Source organism: Protopterus annectens, chromosome 3.part0, assembly GCF_019279795.1.
Source record: "Protopterus annectens isolate FY-2018-M chromosome 3.part0, PAN1.0, whole genome shotgun sequence".
NCBI classification, from domain to species: Eukaryota; Metazoa; Chordata; order Ceratodontiformes; family Protopteridae; genus Protopterus; species Protopterus annectens.
In genome coordinates, this window is record NC_056731.1 from 1419115970 (window position 1) to 1419135865 (window position 19896).

A 19896-nucleotide genomic window follows, 5' to 3' on the forward strand; every position below is an offset into this window, starting at 1 on the left:
GAAAGCAGTCTCTCAAGCCCTCCCCACAATTACTGTCCATATTTCCAAGTACAGATTTACTATTATTGCATGGCTTTTGTTCGAGTCTACTGCAGTTAATATCATCTGCAGCAAACTTTTGTATTATTAGTCTAGTCTCGTGACCAGTTGTTCCCAGATATTCCCCATAAATTCCACTGTCGTCATGGTTGTATTTAGTTGCTTTATATGACTACATTGAAACTGCTCCCTCTTCAGCTGTAGTTCCCATAGCTTTCATTTGTTTACTTCCTACCTGCTGAATTATTTTTTATTCTTTCACCAGCTCATAATTCCAGCCTCCAAAAACAAATCATCCCTGTTTATTCTACCCCTTTAACTGCCAGGTTTGCTTGCCCATTTATTTTGACCCTAAAAATTTCCCTGTTTCAGTGCTACATCACATTCACCACCAATTTCACTGCACCCTCCAATTCAATATTACTCCTTCCAAACCTTGTGAAATTCTTCCGTACCAGTCCCTCAAGTCCCCCAGCAATCTGTCCCCGTATTGTAATTTGATGCTTCTCTGTGCTTCATAACCTTTTTGTATACCTAGCGCTTGCAGTGTCATCTAACTTCTGCACATTGAGTCTAAACTTCAACCATTTCCTTCCACTTCCAATCCAACAGACTTACTTACCATTTCCTTCTCAGATTCTGTGCTGACCATCTCCTTTCAGCATAATTTCCATCATGCTCCCTAAAACCTTATATAATTTCCATCCTGCCTGTTATAACTCCTCTGCCTGAATTTTAAAGCTTTATTCTTGTTACACACAGAGAACCCCACCATTCCAAAGTTGCTTAAGCCCAACACTTACTACAGTGTGACTATACCCATACTCGTATTCCTCCACATAATTTTTTTGTTTAACCTAATACCTCTTTTCTGCATTCTGAACTGTACTGTTACAGTTATAGTTAAATAGGTAGGTACTAGGATAGATGCTGTTGTGGGCCAATTTAAACCTAATAAGTTTCCCTTTAACTGCTCAAATTAACCTATCCCATTTGGTTAGAGATTTGCCTTGCCCATCCCATGGTCCATAATTATATAGTACATCTAATGAGAATAACTGGAATCATACCATAGATAATTTGAGGGGCCCCATGCATGGGATAATAAATTTAGGAGCTACCTCTGTCCATTAGTAGAACAGGGGCATTTCTGGGGTAAATCTTCTGTTTCCCATCTAGAGATCCAAGTTGCATTTGAATTTGTACAGGGATGAAATTTGTTTTATGTGGATGGATAGTCTGTTCCAGAGCAGTGGTATCTTTTGCAAATTATTCCTATCCATCCAATCCATTCTGTTGTTAAAAAACTAAAAGCCCTTTGTCTACTCTTTTATTTCGGAATGTATACTGTGATCCCCCCTGTACACTTGGAACAGTCAGAACCACCAGCTCACTAATTGTCAGATTATACCTAAACACTTTCCTCATTCTTGTAGGCATACCCAAAGCCTAAACAAAGTTCCTATTACAGCAGCCTCCCAACCTGCTTTAAGGTATGGTACCTAATCTAAGTGTGTCTGTGGGCCCAGAAACCAGTAACTTGTATAAAAAAAAGTGTCTACCTCCCAATTAATTTCCTCGAATAATTTTGTAGCAGTTAGTAACCCAACTGCAGTTATCACTGAACTTTGTCCGTGCTATGTAATATTACATATTATGAATTTGCTTTTTGCTTTGTTTCAAATGTTCTTGTATAATTTGTTTCTTGTCAACTGTGTGTGTAAACTTTCTTTTTTATGATTACTTTATGTTCATTGGAGCTTTTCTCCTCGGGTCTCCACTAAAAACGGGCCACAGGCCCAGCTGGACCAACCCGGTTAAATATCAATAAGTAAAGTAAATAAATAAGTACATGTGGATTTGCCCAATTCCTTCATCGCCAGTTGTTTGATGAATTCAAATTAAAATGCAATTAAACTAAATTTTAGCAATACGCCACAATAGGATGTGGATAACACAGAAATATACATTTTTAAGTATTTTGAGCAAATTTTGATGATAGCATGCTGTTCTAGGTATAAAAGCTATATAACCAGAAGGAATAGCTCCATTTTTATCATTTCTGGCAGCATTGTTTGGGCAAATCAGCATGGAGAAAATTTGATGATAACTGCACTTTGGATTACTAACTGTTACAGCTACAAGTAAACTATACTCATTCCACTAGCATAGAAAAGGCAATGTACATATGGTGCTCTCTGTTTTTACTGACTAGGCTTTTTATTACTTGAAGCTTCCAAAAGCATAGTGTCTCTTTATCTTGTGCAGACTAGTCTGTTTGGCAGGATCAGAATGAGCAAAACTGAGAGTACAGTTCTTAAATGTACAATTTTTGAAACAGAGAACTTTGTACTGTAGTTTAGCAAGATGTGAAAGGAGAAGCTGGTTAACTGGGGGATTAGTTGAGTTTTCAGTTTCAAATGTAGTCATTAGAAAATTGAAAGATAAGGTTAAAGGATTGAATGTACTATGTAAAGTTTTCTTTTCCTTGAGGTAATGGCAGGATTAGGAGATCATCGCTAGCCCACTGCTAAGGAAACAGAAGTCAGACATCTTGCAGTTCACTATCACTTCCCATTGAAGTCTCAAGAGAAAACTGTAAACTCTGTATGGATTCCCTTAAACTGAGAGGAAAAACATTAATATAGTACCTTTGCATGACAACCATGTACTAACAATAAGCAACAGAAGGAAGAACAGTGCAGAATTTTGGAACTGCCATGCCTTTGTTTGCTTGCTTAATTAGTTAATCATGAAAGTCCAACTGGAAAGACCCATTTTCAGTGGAGTCTCAAGGAAAATAATTCTGAGGCATATACAAAGATTATAGAACTATGAAATGTGAAATAAATTGTATACAAGTACAGGCTATCAATCAAGAAGAAACATAAAGAGTGAGAGAACAGTTGTGAGTAGAATACAAGGAAATGTATACTGAAGGAGAGCAGAGCTTAAACTGATTTTGTTTATACATGGCTTTTACTGAAATTTACATACTGATAGCAAAGTAGTTGTTATGAGTATAATTTGTGTGAATGAAAAAAGTGCAAGTGTGACAGTTAAAATGGTAAGGACAATGCCAGTACAACAAATACTGTTAACGTTTTGAAGATATGAGTATTTTAATGTGATGCCACAGTTGCATAACCATTTACTGAAGGTAGTCACCAGAAAGGACTTTAAAGTATGTCTGTTTGGTGTATATTTTATTTAAGGTGGGAAAGTGTTCTGTACTTTGCTGATGCAATGTGTTCTTTATTTTAGTTGGGAGAATGTTCCATAGTTCTCTGATGTAGTGTTTTCTGTATTTGTGTATGAGTGTGTCCCACAGTATGTTGAGGTGTTGTAGTCTTAATTTTAGGTAGGATGGTAGTCAGTAGATCTGATCCTATCCATGCCATTATTGATCACGGACGGGTGTAGGATCCGACACTAAGAAGACCGCTCCTGAGCTCAAGCTCCTCCCCTTCCCAATATCCCTCACTACCCACAACCCCCAGATCTCATTTGCCACGATTTGGTCATGGCATTGCTCACATTGGGGGTCCCTTCTTCTTCCAAGTCCTCCCCAGAGCCTGCCGTGGAGGACCCTCCTCAGAGAAGAGGACGTGCACAAGGAGGCACTTGGACTCTCCTCAAGAGTTCTGCACTGAAGTCACAGATTTAGAGGAAGGAGACATTTCCCCCAGACTTCTGCCTGAGGAGGTATCCTTTGGAGTCATCCTCAGGATCCTTAAAGAGCGAGGCGGTTGGTCTTTCCCCATCCTGTCTTCAGAGGAATCCGTGATCCTGAAGGCCTTCGGGACAGGCCCATCTTCCTCTTGGGTGTCTCCCCCTGCTGATGAGCTTGTTCAGCTCATATCCAGCAGGACATGGAAGGAGCTGGACACAGTAGAACCAGTTCCCAAGAGAGCGGATAAATTCTTAAGCCCCCGCCCCAAAGACAAAGCATTTGGAACAAAGGCATTCCCGTTGATGTTATTGTGGTGGCCACAGCTGCTACAAAGGAGCTTGCTGAACAGAGCTCCACAATTCATCCCCCAAACAGGGAGTTTCAGGTGATTGACCATTTTTGGGAAGCGCGTGTTTGCCTCAGCTACGTTCAGACTGAGATCAACCAACTACATGGTATATTTTACCCAGCAAAGGGACTTTGTATCAAACTCTCCACTTCCTTTTCTGCGTTGTTTCCTCCGGAGAGTACTAAACTGGTCTCTCCAAAGCTATCAACTCTGACTTCCTAGCTAATGCCTCAATGAGGTTGGTCTCCAATACAGTGGAGGCCACCTCTCGAACAGCAGGCACTGGCATTGGAGTGTTAAACATCATGTCCAGGGGTTATTTCATACCCTTTTTCAGCCCCCTCCAACTCAAAAAATCTCTCCCAGATGTTCCACCCTGCCAAAGGGAGTTGGCCCTTCTAGAGGTTTGAAACCTCTTTCAAAAAAGAGCTATCCAGGAGATCTCAGCAGAGTAACCAGGATCCGGAACTTACTCTTGCTTCTTTTTAGTGCCCAAAAAAAATGGGTACCTACTTCCTGTTCTGGACCACAATGTGTTAAATTTGTTTTCAAGAAGTTAAAGTTCTGGGTGTTCACTGTTCAGTCCATGCTGCCTGTTCTGTGCAAGGATGATTGGATGTGATCAGTGGAACTCAGGGACTCGTACTATCACATCAAAATAAACAGGCACTCCAAGAGATACCTGTGCTTCTGGCTGGGGGCCAGTCACTATCAGTTCAGAGCCCTTCCCTTTGGTTTCACCTCAGCCCATGGGTGTTTACCAAATGTATGGTAGTGGTAGCAGCCCATCTCCTGCTGCGAGGTTTCCAGGTCTTTCAGTACTCTGCTCCTCACAGCTCCCACAAGGCAGCAACTCCTTCTGGCCAAGGATTACACACTCAGTCTCTTTCAGGACCTAGGCATCACAGTCATCTTACCCAAATCTCATCTTGAACCATGTCAGAGCCTGGAATTTATTGGGGTCCTTCTGGACACGGTGTCAGAGACTGCAGCACTTCCCCCCCCCCCATGCAGCGTCTAGGTGATTTGGGAACAGGTCCATCTCCTTCTGGAGGTGGAGCGGCCCTCACTCCTCTTAATCTTGCAAGCCATAGGTTCAACGGCGGCAGCAATTCAGTTAGTCCCTCTAGCCAGATATCACATGCGAGTTTGACAATGGACCCTTGCAGTGCAGTGGTCCGCACTCCTTCATCCCATGTCCATGACCGTTAGGATTTCTCAAGTCTGCAGATGTCACACTACCAAGCTCAAGACCTTCTTCTAGGCAGACCCTTCTGTCTTCCCCAACCCCAAGCCATGGTGACCACAGATGTCTCCCTGTTGGGGTGGGCAGGCATTATCAGGGAAAGACTGTCCAAGGCACATGGTCCTCCTTAGAGACCAAATTGTACATCAGTGTACTGCAGATGAGAGCAGTCCTTCTAACATTGCAAGCCTTCCAAGACTCTCTCCCTCTCAGGACTATTGCAGTTCAGTCAGACAACAAGGCGGTGGTCTGGTACATCGACAAGCCGTGGGGGACACGATCTTATCCCCTGTGCAGAGAGGCCATTTGAGTATGGGAATGGGCAATGTCTTCCAGGCGCTTTCTTCTTGCAGTGCATATTCCCAGCAGTTCCAGCGTCATAGCTCAAGACCTTCTTCTAGGCACCTATAGCCGACAAGCTCAGAAAATCAATCCTGATTCCTCACGTGTGGTCCCTTAATCCATCAGTGGCAAGTTGGATATTCGATCGCTGGGGTCTTTTTTGCTGTGATCTTTTTGCCTCCCCGATCAATCACAAATGCAGCAATTACTTTGCCCTGATCCCCCCAATGGGGGAGTCACCCAGGGAGGCTCTGGCTACCGAGTCTTTTGTATGCCTATCCCCCAACTCCCCTCATTCCCAAGGTCTTATAGAAAGCTTGTCGCCTGAAGACTTCCCTCATCCTCATTTTCCCCTTCTGGCCTTGTCAGGTGTGGTTTTCCCCTCCTTTGATCTCACCTGAAATATCCACCCTGGATGTTAGATCCCATTCCGGATCTTATTTCCCATCCTTGAGGACTTCCACTTCCCAATCTTCAGTCCCTCCATCTGACTGCTTGGTATCTCCAATTCCAATAATTCTTTCAAAGCCCAGACTTCCTTCTCCAGTTAAGACCATTATTTTGGCTTCTCAAAAGCCGTTCGCCAACAAGATGTATTCCAGCAAATGGAGAAGATTTTCAGTCTGGGTGGTATAACAGTGCAGTCTAGACCCCTTTTCAGCATCTGTCCCAGACATCTTGAAATTTCTGGCCTCTCTGTTTTATCAAGGGGCTATTTTCTCTATGACTAAACTTCAATTGGCCACTATCTCTAACTTCCATTTGAGCGAGAGCCCCACCTTTTCTTCTATGCTGTGGTAACGCCTTCTTTAAAGGGATTTTTCTGCTCAGGCTTCCTGTTAAGGATCCCTCCCCTCCTTGGCATTTCACTCTGGTGCTGCAGTCTTTTGAGCCTCCGGCTATCTGTGACCTTAAATCCCTGTCTTGGAAGAAGGCCTTTTTGGTGGCGGTTACTTCAGCCAGTAGGGTCTCCAAATTGCAGGCTCAGTGCATAAAGCCTTCCTTCATGGTATTCCATAAAGACAGGGTCTCTTTCTCTCAGGACCAATCCTTCCTTTGTCCCTAAGGTCGCTTCAGAGGTGAATCTTAATCAGTCGATTCAACTTCTTGTGTTCTTTCCTAATTTTTACAATCAAGAAGAATATCATTTGCATTGTTTGGACATTCATAGACAGTTATATTTTTATCTCAAGCAGATGGAAGATTTTTGAAAGTCTGATCAGCTCTTTGTTGCCTTTTCTCAGGCTAGGAGGGGTCAAGCAGTTTCCAAGGTGTCTATTTCTCATTGGATTGCCAGTTGTTTTTCTTACATTTATGAAAGCAGACACCTGGAGCTTCCTGGACCAGTCAAAGCTCACTGTACTAGGTTGGTAACCACATGATCTGCCTTCTTGGCTAAACTTTCTTTAGACGAGATTTGTGCTGCTGCTGCTACTTGTTCTAATCCCCATACCTTTGTTACTCATTACAAGTTAGACTTGATGTCCAGCAGCAGGGCTTCCTTTGGTTCTTCTGTGCTCTGGTATATCCTTCCATGAGACCTCCCAGGGTTGTTGGTAGCTGGGGACTCTGACCCATCCGTGATCAATAATGACACGGATAGCATCAGAAAAAGTTATGTAACCATAACTTCTGTGCTATCCACTGTCATTATGGGTCTATATTGGATGATCGAACTTTCAAAAGTTTGACTGTCATATGGTCGACACCATATGATCGAATTTGTGAAAGTTTGAATGTTTTAACGGCGATATCTGTGCGCGGAATGGGAGGATTTCCCTTTTCTGCACTGTAGTGCGATCTTGGAGTTGGTATATTTAAAGAGCGGGGGGTGTGGGGGTGCAGGGAGGCTTGCTCCCCTGCTTAAAACATTCAGGTAGGTATTTATGTAGTTTATTTTTTTCATTAGATTTTCAAACTTTTAAAAGTTCGATCATATGGTGTCGACCATATGAAAACTGAACTTTTGAAAGTTCAATTATCTAATACAGACCCGTCATTATTAATCATGTTCCCACCCTCCTTTGCCATCCTTCTGGTGAATAGGGAGTTAGTGAGGGATGTATCCCTTGTATCCTTTCTTCTTTTTAGGCAGTATTCACTGCCTCCTTTTACTATCCAGCAAACTCGATCTGAGGGTTGTGGATAGCAAGGTATCTTGGGAAGAGAGGAGCCTGAGCTCAGGAGCTGTCTTAGTTGCCCTCTCGGATCCAATGTCAGATCCTACACCCATCCGTGATGAATAATAACACTGGGTAGCACATATTCCAAGTTATGGCAAGTACAAAACTCTTTTTTTTTTGCTGATGTGGTGTCTGCTTTTATAGGTGGAAGAACATTTCATAGTTTGCTGATGTGGTATGTTCCTTACTTTAGATGAGAGAATGTTCCATAGTTAATAGGTTGTCACTAGGCTTCTAGTCCTGGAGACCATTGAGGAGACTAGGCCTAATTCACAGTTGTCCTTAAACACTGTCTGGTTAAGTGACTTGCTTAAGTTCACACAGCAAAATAAGGACTGAAGGAATCAAACCTTGTACCACAGAGCTACAGGTAACATCATACCTCTCAACCTCTTAGTGCAAGAAATCTGGACAGAGACTGACAAAATGGAGGGATAAAAGCTCAAAAATTGGGACACATTTCAAATATTGTTCTTATAAACTTAGGAAGTTGCTAAAGTAACAGGGTTTGTTTTAACATACATTTTCTAAAGGATTTGAAGTCTGAAACTCAAATGTATGCCATTACTTAGTGACTTCAGTCCTCACATCATTTCAGTGATTTGCCAAAAAAACACAGATTTTATTAGGAACAGACCAAAAATATGAGCCAAAGATCTGGACTTTCTGAGAAAATCTGGACATTTGAGAGATACATGTAGCATCCTTAACCCTCTGCACTAGCTGCCTGACTAGTTGCTATAGTTTATGTAGGTTATGTGGTATAGTCCTTATTTTAGGTATAATGGTAACCCATAGTTTCTACTGATGTATTGTCTTCCTCATTTTAGGTGGTAGAGCATTTTATTATTTGCTAATGTGGTGTATTCGTTATTTTAAGCGAGAGAGCATTTCATAAGTTAGCTGATGTAGGATACTCCTAAGTCAGGTGTTAGAGTGCCCCAAGGGTTGCTGATATGATACATTTCTTCTTTAAGGTGGGGGCGTTTCCCATAGTTTGCTCCTGTGGTGTAACCATTATTTTATGCAGGAGTTCATAGTTTGCTGATGTGTATATTCCTTATTTAGGAGGGGGAATCTTCCATTATTTATTGATGTGGTGTAGTCCTTATTTTAAGGTGCAAGTGAGTCCCATAGCTTGCCAATGTCATTTATTTCTCATTTTAAGTAGTTTTCTGATTTGATGTATTCCTTATTTTAGGTTGGAGAGTGTTCCCTGGCTTGTTGATGTGGTTTATTCCTTATTTTGGGAGGAGAGAGTCCAGTAGTTTCCTGATGTGGTATCTTCTTTATTTTAGATGAGAGTGAGTTCCATAATTTACTGATACAGACTTGGTTTTGAGTCTCTGTGTTTTTTTTTTCTTTGCTGCCTCTATCCTTCATTATTGCTGGACTGACCCTTGTGACACATCTGTACTGGGTTTACCAGCTAACTTTATCTGGTATTGCAGGGGTCAGTTATGGATCCATAGACTTATGGGGAGCTCAGCACATCAAAACATCCAACAGCCGGGGGGTTCTTTTATGACCTACCCATTTTCCCCCACCCTTGCTTTAACTTAGTATGGTCTGGGTGGGCATGCAATACCCCACCACTGCAGCAACTCAGCCAGGCCCACTATCCACTGTTTAACCATGCCCCCCCTTTCTAGTGACATATTCGGTCTTAGGCAGGGAGCGTCATAAGGATAAGCCCACACACCACCCCTCCCATGGGATAGGCACATCCATCCCTTCCCCTGCTGCTTTGTCAGTCACCTGTGCTGCTAATCAAACTCTGGTCATCTAGACTGTAGTTAGGGCTTTATTCCTGTATGCCACCAGAGCGGCTGAGTCTCTGTGCTTTTTGACAGATTCAGGGCTGTCAACATGGCAGAGTGTTTATTCCTGTTTGGTGCTATTTCTGTAGAAGTAGGCATTGTAGAGGTTGGTTGCCATCTGGGAAAGTACAATAAAAGACATAGGCACATGTGCTGAGATTGTCACATAATGGAGATATAGAAATTATTAAGATCCAGACAACATCAGTTGTGGGGTCCTTGTGAACAGAGAATGAAAAAAAAAAAGATGGAAAAATGAGATCTGGTTGATTACCTGTCTCTTCTACTTTCAGATGCTGATGATTTTCTACAAAAGAACAGAGACGCGTTGGAGAGTCAGTATGTGTCGGAGCATCTTCATGAATGGATCGATTTAATTTTTGGCTATAAGCAAAGGGGCAGTGAAGCTGTTGCAGCACACAATGGTAATTTTGCATTCTCTTGTGCTACTTCAAACGTCTTTTAACGTATTGATCACTTTGTGTTTTCACATTGTTTGTTTCCATATTTTATGGCCATATGCTGTTCATAAAGAGAACAAATAACTGGACATAAAACTCAGAATGACATGGTGTAATATGAATGTTGTTATGCTTTCCAGTTGTCTAGGACCTTTTTTGTGCTGTGTTTCATCTTCTCACTTCAGTGACTGGAGTTTTGTTATTCACTTATGTTATGTATTTACTGTTACTGTTACTGTGTTGTGTGTCATGCTGTCTCACAGTGGTGCTAGTGTAGATTTGGCACATTAGTGAATTAGGTAATTTTAACATATGCAGTATTATGGCCCCATTGCATATCATGGAAGAGGCTGGCATGTTAACAAGGGTGTATACCATACCTCTCAACTTTCCAGATTTTAGCGGAATGTCCAGATTTTTGCCTCATATTTTTGGTCTGTTTCTCAGAAAATTGTGGTTTTCTGGCAAACCATTCGCAAATCATTGAGGATTGAAATCAGAAAAAATGATTGTCATTTAAGTTTCAGACTTCATACCCTTCAAAAAATTAATGTTAATGCAAAACACTCCACACAGCATGCATCTATAATTCAGTATGCAGATGACACTACCTTAATCTGTGCTGCATAAAACATTCCCACCCTCCTGCAAACAACTCAACTAGCATTCTTTGACGTTGAAAACTGTCTTACCAAAGCCCAACTTATCCTCAAGCCAAAGAAAATTCAGCTTATGATTATAGCCAGTTCTAACAAAAACACTAACAGTCAATTCACTATCTACTCCACAAATGCTACTCCATTTGCTCCAGTGGCACGGGCTAAGCTATTGGGAATAACCATAGACTCCCACCTAAAATTTGATAGTCATCTCAACTTAACTATTAAAAAAGTACATGCCAAACTGGGGTCACTCTACCGTATCAAACCATTAATTACCAACAACACAAGATCAGCCATTGCTCGCTCCCAACTTCTATCCACCCTACTCTAATTATCTCCCATTCTGACTAATCTCAACAAAACTGATCTAAACAAAATGGAAGCCTGCTGTAACAGAATTGCCCGCTTTGCTGCAAGTTGCTCATATAGAACTCATCACTGTACTGCTTTGAGACAGCTCCACTGGCTTGAACTGCCCAAACTCCTAACCTACAATCAGCTCTGCCTCTGTCATTCTATCTATTACCTTCCCAATAAGTGTCCTGCCCTCAAAAACCTAGTACAACATCACTCAGCCAAAAGGCCTATTAGATCATCAAGCAAACTACTACTAGAAGTCACCAACAGCTACAATAGCTTTGGAGATGCACTATATAGTAGTTCAGTGGCTAAACAATGGAACTCTGTCCCTACTAGCATTCAAAACACATCATCCAAAGCCTCCTTTAAAGACCTCATCAGGCAACATCTTAAGCAAAGTTGGCAGTGCCATGATTGCTCCCCAGGCTAGTGAAAGTGGATAACATATACATACTAAATTTAGAGCACTTGATAATAGTTTTCAATCTTACTCACAAGCACTGGCTAATCGACAATGTTTGTACTGTACCTGTGTACTATGTATGTATTCTACCTATGTTCCAAATTTAAGCTGTACACCACAAATCTATTAATTACCTTTATTTTAAAGTGAATATTTTTTGTTCTCTCCACTGTAACTGTTTATGTGCCGCATACCACTGTAAAAATATGCCTCTTGTAATTTGTGTGTATACTGATCATGTCTAAATAACTAAATGTGTCTGTAATTTTTCTTTGTGGAGCTTTTCTCCCCGGGCTTCTGCTGAAAAAGGGCCTTTTCGGCTCAGTCAGACACCCCCAGTTAACAAATGTAAAATAAAATAATAAATAAATAAAACGTGTTTCAAGTTTCTAAGTTTGTTAGAACAATATTTAAAAACTGTCCCTATTTTGGGCCTTTGTCCCCCCCTTTAGATTTCTTCCTCTGACGTTGAGAGGTATGCTAGTGATTTTACACTTTAATGTGCAGTCACTAATGTGTCATTCTAGAACATTACATTTAAAGATGAAGATTGCAGTACCTTGGAGATTTCTTCTTTCCCTGAGATGTAGCAATCTCAGAGTTAGTATGTATAAGCAACAGGGTGTGGGAGCATAGCACCTCATGTTTGGGGGATAGGGGATTCACACACCTGTTTTAGCACTTTTTTCCTTGAATCAGTAATGTCAAATGTTCATAAGTTCATAAATGTGTTCTAGGCTAATGACCTGTACAGCCTTTTAAAGCCTATCCATGCATCTCAAATCTCTGACAAGTTCTGGTCCCCTTGATGAGTGTAAGCAGGAGCTTGAGCGATGAACCATTTACACCCTGCCCTGTCTGTTAGAGACATAGATGTCAAACCAGGGTTGAATTTCCTGTTCCCTATCCAACTGTTCAATTTATAATTGAATTGAGTTAAGGAAGAAGTCTGCTTCCCATGGATGGGGAGCCAAGAAGGGGTAGTCTCTGGAATACATACCTGTCTCCAGCAGATCCTATTTATATCACAAGCAAAATGTCTTTAGAACAGGTAATTCTGGTGCTGTATGTTTTGCAGATATGCAGGAAGTCCATCACAGTGAGGTCTGACAATGCCTTGTATGCCAGGCATAGATCTCCCCTCAACAGTCTGCAGGAGACAGAATGCAAGGATAGGGCTTTGAGGTGGTCTGCATAGCACAGGTTATTTGCACCCTGTATTCTTTTAGTGAGGAACCTCTGTAGACTTTCCAGTTGATTGTGGCATTGTACTCAACAATAGGCCTGATGAATGCTGAATGTAGTGGAATAATGACCTCCTTGAACCTAGGTGCTGTACCTTTGTTTATAAGTTAAACATAGAATAATGTTCTCACTACAGTAGACACTTGATGGTTAGATTTCTGTCTGTGCCCCCCATGTTCCTGACTACTTCAACTGTTAGAGGTGTGTTGTCAATATGATAGCTACCAGGGGATGATGACTTCCTCAAGGATACTATTATGTACTTCTTGGCATATAGTTATAGTCCATAGCCCTGACAGACATTATTTGTCTGTGTCAGCCCTTCCTGGAGAACATTAGTGTCAGGGGGAGATTCTTTGACTCCCCTGACTCAAAAGAAGTCAGTATCGAAAATGAGCAGTCCCAGGATCGATCCACTTGTGACTGGCCTCATTGTAGAGGTGGACTCCCCAGTTGTAACTTCCTGGGTCCTGTCTGTGAGCCAGGTGACATGTACTGGGTAACATAAGGGTTTATACCCAACAATGCCCAAGTGGGGTATTGTCAAGTCCCTTGGTCAGGTCAAGTTAGGCAGGGTGAACCATTTTGCCTTCATCCATTGCTTTGATAACGTTCTCAAAAAAGTCCAGTATGTTGAGTAGGCATGACCTACCCTTGATGAAACAAAATTAAGTTGGGCCTGGGGTCTGAGGTTTCCAAAGTCATTATAGATCATTTCCATGATAATTATTTCATAGATTCATAAATTGTTACTAATGACCCAGCTGGCCTTTCTAAGCCTAACCAAGTTTTACCGAAAGAATAATCATGTCCTGCATCCAAATAGGACATTGAGTACCGGACATTTATAAGCTACCTCTATCCATAAGGGACATGATTGCCAGGCTCGGTGTAAATTTCCTGTTCCTCATCCACTTGTCTAGGTTGTGCTTAAACTGGGTAATAGACGAACTCAGCGTCACAGGGAGGGGAAGTGTGTTGCATAGGAGGGACAGTCTCTGAGAGACACATGTCTCTTTCCAGCATGTTCTGTTTAAGTCACAGACAAAATTCAGGACCTTGTATTTATGGTACTCTTTGACTTACGAGTAATGTAGGAGATTCATAAGTATGGGGTTTGCTGATGCTTTGGAAGCCAGGTGAGATCATCCCTCAGCAACCTATAGGAGACTGAGTAGGGGAAAAGGGCTTTAAGGCACTTTTCATAATGCAGGGTTGTTGTACCTTATATTGTTTTTGTAAGGAACCTTTGAGGTCGCTCTTGTTGCTGCATATGCTTGGTCAGTTACTTACCAAAGGGAGCATTGTACACCATGATTGGTCTGATAAGGGCAGAGTACAGTAGTATAATGACCTCTTTGGACCTAGGTGCCATGCCCTTACTTATAAGTAGTACAACAAAGTGACTTGCTCATCACTGTGGCCACGTGGTGGATGAAGATAAGGCTACTGTCTATGTGCTTACCTAGATCGCTGACCACTGGGTTGACTCTTAGGGGTCTATTTTAGGGCAACTGCTCTTCATTATTTTCATAAATAAACTATATTCTGCCTCTCTTCAAAGCTCACTTGTCCAGTAGGCGGATGGCTCCGCCATCATTACATCCTGTAACAATATCCAGCATCTGCAAACCTTATCACAAAAATGCCTTTACATCAGTTGAAACCTGGTTAACCGAAGCACAACTTCTACTCAATGCAAAAAAAAACTAAACTCATGCTATTCTCATCAAAGCCAATCTCACAGGATTTCACCATCTCCTCAAAAAAACAAGACAAAAATAGGAATAGTAACTTATGCTAAGTTATTAGGGATTACCATAGACAGCAGACTCTACCTTTGAACAACACATACTTAGTGCAGTAAAAAAAAAACACTTTAAACTTGGCAGGTTATACAGACACAAACTCTACATGGATAAACCCACTTAAAAGGCACTTGCTAACAGACTTTTGCTGCCATCCCTTCTTTATGGAGCACCCATGTTTACCAACCTCCACCAGTCTCTTAGAAACAAACTCCAAACATGTTATCCAAAAATTGCTAAATTTGCAACTGGTTTACCATATCATTCACATCACTGTCTAGCTCTTAAGGAACTCAGCTGTCTGGAGTTCCAACAATACCTCAATTACACCCAACTAACACTAGCTAGCAAACTAATTTATAAACCAGATAGCTGCCCTACCCTTCAAGACGTACGACAACCCTACTTCCCACTCCAAAATGTATGATCTACTAACAACTTGTAACTATTGGAAAGCCTAAAAAAAAGCTAGACATAGGCTCTACTCCTATGCCATAGATAGGATTTAGAATGCCCTTCCCCCAGATATTACCCTCCTAGACTCATTAAATACTTTCAAACTATCTCTAAAGAAATACTTTCTCAACAACCACATCTATCCTGTACCCAAAACAGTAGGCCACCATAAATAAACATAGTTATTCTCATCCTCCTCTTATCTTTTTCTCATCGTTTGCACTTCCATCCCCCTACTACCACAGCTTTATCTCTTTTTATGTTTTATATCTCCATCCCTCTACTTCCTTATCTCTCTCATCATACCCACCAATCTACCCACTTCTTCTGTTCACATCATCCTTCTACTCACAGCATCATTTTCTACCTCCACACAAATATTATATCTTTCCTTACTATACTTCCACCTTTATTCTCATTATGATGAATGTACCATATATAGCTTGTATATTTTTATGTGATTTATTATCTGTTATTATGTGTGCTTTTATGTTTTTATGCTTGAGGTAGCCTTCCAATTTCATGTTGTTATGTTAACTCATTCAATGTATTTTCATTAAATGTACTGTAGATTCAGTTTTATGTCGTATCTGTGGAGCTTTTCTCCCCAGGCCTCCACTGAATATGGGTCTCTGATCCAGTGGACTTTCCCAGTTAACAAATGTCAATAAATAAATAATCAACATGGCAATTAGCCAGGATGGTTGATTTCTCAAAGGGTACAATTATCCATTTCTTAGCATTGAGTTTGACCATGGCTGTGACACCCTTTGTTAGTCAGAGATGGACCTTCTTGAAGAATGCTAGTCTCTACATGGGAGTTGATGATAACCCCCTCCTTGTAATCATCTGCAAACGTAGTTAGCCATAAACCTTCAGCATGTGCTTCCATTTCAGAGAAGTAGATGTCAAAATGGAGTGGGCCCAGTACAGAACTCTGGAGGACTATGCTAGGGACTGACCTCTTGGTTGAGGTGCCTTCACCTATTTTGACCTCCTGGGTCCTATCAGAGAGTTATTTGGCTATCCAGTAGGTGTTAAAAGAGCTTATACCTAAATTAATGAGCTTGACTATAATGCCTAAGTGGATTATTGCATCAAGAGCCATAACCAGGTCGAGGTAAACTGTGTGTGCAGTCTTCATACAGTGCTTTGGTGACCCTCTCAAAAATGTCCACCAGATTTAATAGGCATGACCTTCTTTAACAAAGCTGAACTGTGATGGGTCCACTGTTTGCAGGTTACCTATGTCCTCATTTATCATGTCCATGATGATTCTTTCAATGGCCTTACATATGAGGCTGGTAAGACTTATGGGTCTGTAGTTACCCAGATCAGTAGTTGGACCTCCTTTCTGCAAGGGAATGACTGTAACCATCTTCCATTCCATGGGCACAAAACCTGACTGAAGGCTCCAGTTGAAAAGTGATAAAAGTGGACCAGAGAGGTCATGTTCTATGCTATTTAACCGGGAAAAGCCGAAAGACAAACAACAACATTAAACATCCCTGGATGTTATTGGGGCTCATCTATGCAGTGTTTTTGGCCTTGTAAAGTGCGTTGATGACCTGTTCTGTAGTAATGGTTGGGGGATGGTGTGTTATGTGGTATTTCCTTTAGACTATCAGATGGGGTGTGGGGGTGGGGGGATTTGAGCTGAACCTATCAGCCAAAAGGTTGGCAATGGCCTTGGTTCAGTGTGTTCAATAAGTTATGTGCATTGTTGTGTATTTCTTCTGAGGTTACAGGCATAATTGTAGAAAGCTTTGTGGTTTTCCTTTGCCTGAGAAGTTATTTTTACTTCAAATTTAACCTTTGAAGTATTACTTAACCCTCTTATCTGCCTGTTTAGATTGGTCAGGGGGCTTTTAGTATGTATGGCTTTGTTCCTCCTACACTTGCCCAAGATTTTTTTTTGTTGTGTAACCAGTTGATGTTGTGATTCCACCAGGGTGCTTTGTCTTATTCTTAGTACAAATGGGCACAGCTAAGTCTATACAGCTGTCAATATAGCTATACAGAGATTTTGTAAATAGCTCAGTGTATTCTATGGTATTTACTGGGTTTGGGGGGTGCTTGGAATTTAGCCAAGGTGCTGCTTAGTAGAGAGAGGTTACCGTGGAATAGTGCCTAAAGGTTTTTGGTATCTCTAGAGCCTGGATTTAATTTTTATTTCAAGTAATATTGGCTTGTGCTCAGATCTGATGAGTGAAGATATTACATTGGGTGAGGAACATTAGCCCTCCAAGTTCATGAGTATAAGGTCAAGGATGTTTGTAGCCCTGGTAGGAGATTGGACCAACTGTTTCAGTATGTTGGTATTAACACAATTTAGGAATTACTGAGCTTGTGCATTAGAAGTGGTGTAGAATTCCTAATCTATAGAGGGGTAGTTTTGAGATCCCCTTTGAATATCTTATTGGGATGAATGTTGAGGGACTATAGTACATTAAGATAGGTTGTATGGGGACTTTTACTGCACATTGAGTAACAGCTTAACTCTGGCTCTCCCAGTGTGAAAACTGAAACTCAACAGAGAAGGCAAATATCGGTAAGTTTCAGTAACTGGCTAGTAAGTGTACTGTCTGGATACCAGCAAAAAAGAAATACAGAGCACCTGGAAGAACATAAGCTACAAAAGTGAGGAAGAAACACTGATTGGGGAAAGTTCTGCAGCTGTTTAGCAAAAAGCAATGAAACCTCCAGACATGACTTCCAGTTACCTACAGAAAGATATAAGACAACTACACAAACCTGGTTAAAATAAATGAAACAGTGATGAAATATTTCAACACAAACAACAAAAAGCTGGACAAATGGAAGAGGCTTTAACAGCTATTCAGATGAAGTGATAAATTTGCAAAAATCAGAGGTTGAAATGAAGAAAAGGGTGGATGAATATGAGACTGCTCAAGAAGAGATGTCTCAAAAAATAATAGAATTGAAGGACAGACCACATAGGGAAATTTGAGATTTGCAGCTATACCAGAGATGCTTGAAGGAACAGACTGCATTAATTTCATGAAAACACAAATAAGCAACTGGACTGGCATTCCACAGCAAGAGTAGTTTGTTGAAAGGGCACATTGTGTGTATGCTCCAAACCTGGCCATGAAAAAGCAACCTAGACCTTTAATATTAAAGATGTAATCCTACCAGCAGAAGGAGCCGAATTTGCCAAAACTGACAGAATGACAAAATGCTAAAAGTGGGAAACAACAGAGTGTTTGTGGAAAATTATTACTCCTCTTTTGCCTGATGTACAATGAGTAAGGGAATGTTGAGACACAGTTGTGAGATTCAAACTGCTGTACACAGCTGTCTTCAAGGTATTCTTTCCTTGAGGGACAAAATCTTTTTTTGATGAAGTACATGATAAGGAGGAAATACAAAAGTTTGTCCAACAAAATTGAACTGTGAAACAGAAGGAGATTCTGTTTCTTGTTCTTCTGATATTAAAGACGACAGAGATACTGTACCTGTGAAACCTCTTCCACTGTTTCAATGGAAAATGTTGGGGAGAAGGAAGGCAGCCAGAGAGTTGACTAAAAGAATCGAGAGTATGTTGGAAATGAAGTCGAGACAAGATTTGGGAGATAGAGAACAGTTAAAAAAGCAGTAACTTAATGTGGGATTATAATGCAATAATTATACTTCTGAAATTTGACAGAACAAGAAAATCTGGAAATATTGGACTTTTTCAGAATTTGTTGGACTTATGGGGGACTCTAATGCCTATGCCCTACTTCATGTCATTAATTTTTGGAAAATGTTTTGGGGAGGGGAAAATAAGGGAGAAAGTTAACTGTAAGTAAAGAAAACTTTTTTTTTTTCTTAATAGTACTATTCTTTTGGTGTGTAGCTTTCTTTGCTTGCTATAAAGCAGTGTTTTCTCAGTTACTTTTAAGTTTAATGGGATTGTAAATAGGTGCTTTTGTTCTATTTTTTCCTTTCTTTCTCCCTTCTCTCGGTCTCTCTTTTTTTTCATTTTTTAAGAATTGTAGGTGGTTAAAAGAGCATGAGAAGCAAAATGAATGTGCTTTTCCTCATTCTTGCACGGTAGAATGACTAGAGAAAGCAAGTAAATGGGAAAGAATATTGAATATTATAAGGCTTTCTTCTAGCAGATGAATGTATGCTTAGTAGCAGTTCTGTATCTGGCCCCCATGTCTTTGTGGAGACAGTTTAATAAAGACAAATTGGTTGCAGTCTGGTGGAGTGATTGGCTAGGGGGGAAAAAAGAAAAGAGAAACTCTCTAGGAGATGATGTTCTCTGAAAGCATTCAGGGGTTTTCCCAGCAGGGAAAGCTATAAAGATCAGATAAAACCAGTTAGCACTTAGTACAAGCACAGGCTGCACCATGCATCTTAGCATGGGTAACCTTTCTTTTAGGTTAACTCAAGTCTGTATGCGTGGCTGTCAGTTTGGCACATTTATTCCTATTAGTATTTGAAGATGTATAGCTTTGTGTGTTAGTATTAAATTTATAGGTTGTAGGGGGTATTGGGGTTGTTATTTTGTTTGAGGGCATTCAGTAAAACAAAAGGTTTTGTAAGGTGTGACATAGGCTCAAACTAATAGACGTGAAACAACTATATAAAAGTTCAGCCTGCCAAACAGTGTATGCATGTACCACAAAAGCTAGAACTAGACATATAACAAAAAAGGTTTTGTACAATGATGCTTTCTGTAATGTCTTTAAATGTCAAAGGTCTCACAGAGTAATACAAAAAAGAAAATAGTAGACTATATTAAAAAATAGAGTTCAAATAGCTGTGTTACTGAAGA

The 19896-nt window shown here is 40.7% G+C and overlaps 1 protein-coding gene across 1 annotated transcript in view; it reads left to right on the top strand.

Moving 5' to 3' along the window:
* The window catches only part of NSMAF (neutral sphingomyelinase activation associated factor), a 2091028-nt gene that overhangs the window by 1254689 nt on the left and 816443 nt on the right, over window positions 1-19896 (top strand). Inside the window, exon 19 of the mRNA XM_044065485.1 lies at window positions 9946-10077. Coding sequence (XP_043921420.1) covers window positions 9946-10077 — 132 coding nt within the window. The remainder of the gene's footprint in view (window positions 1-9945; window positions 10078-19896) is intronic.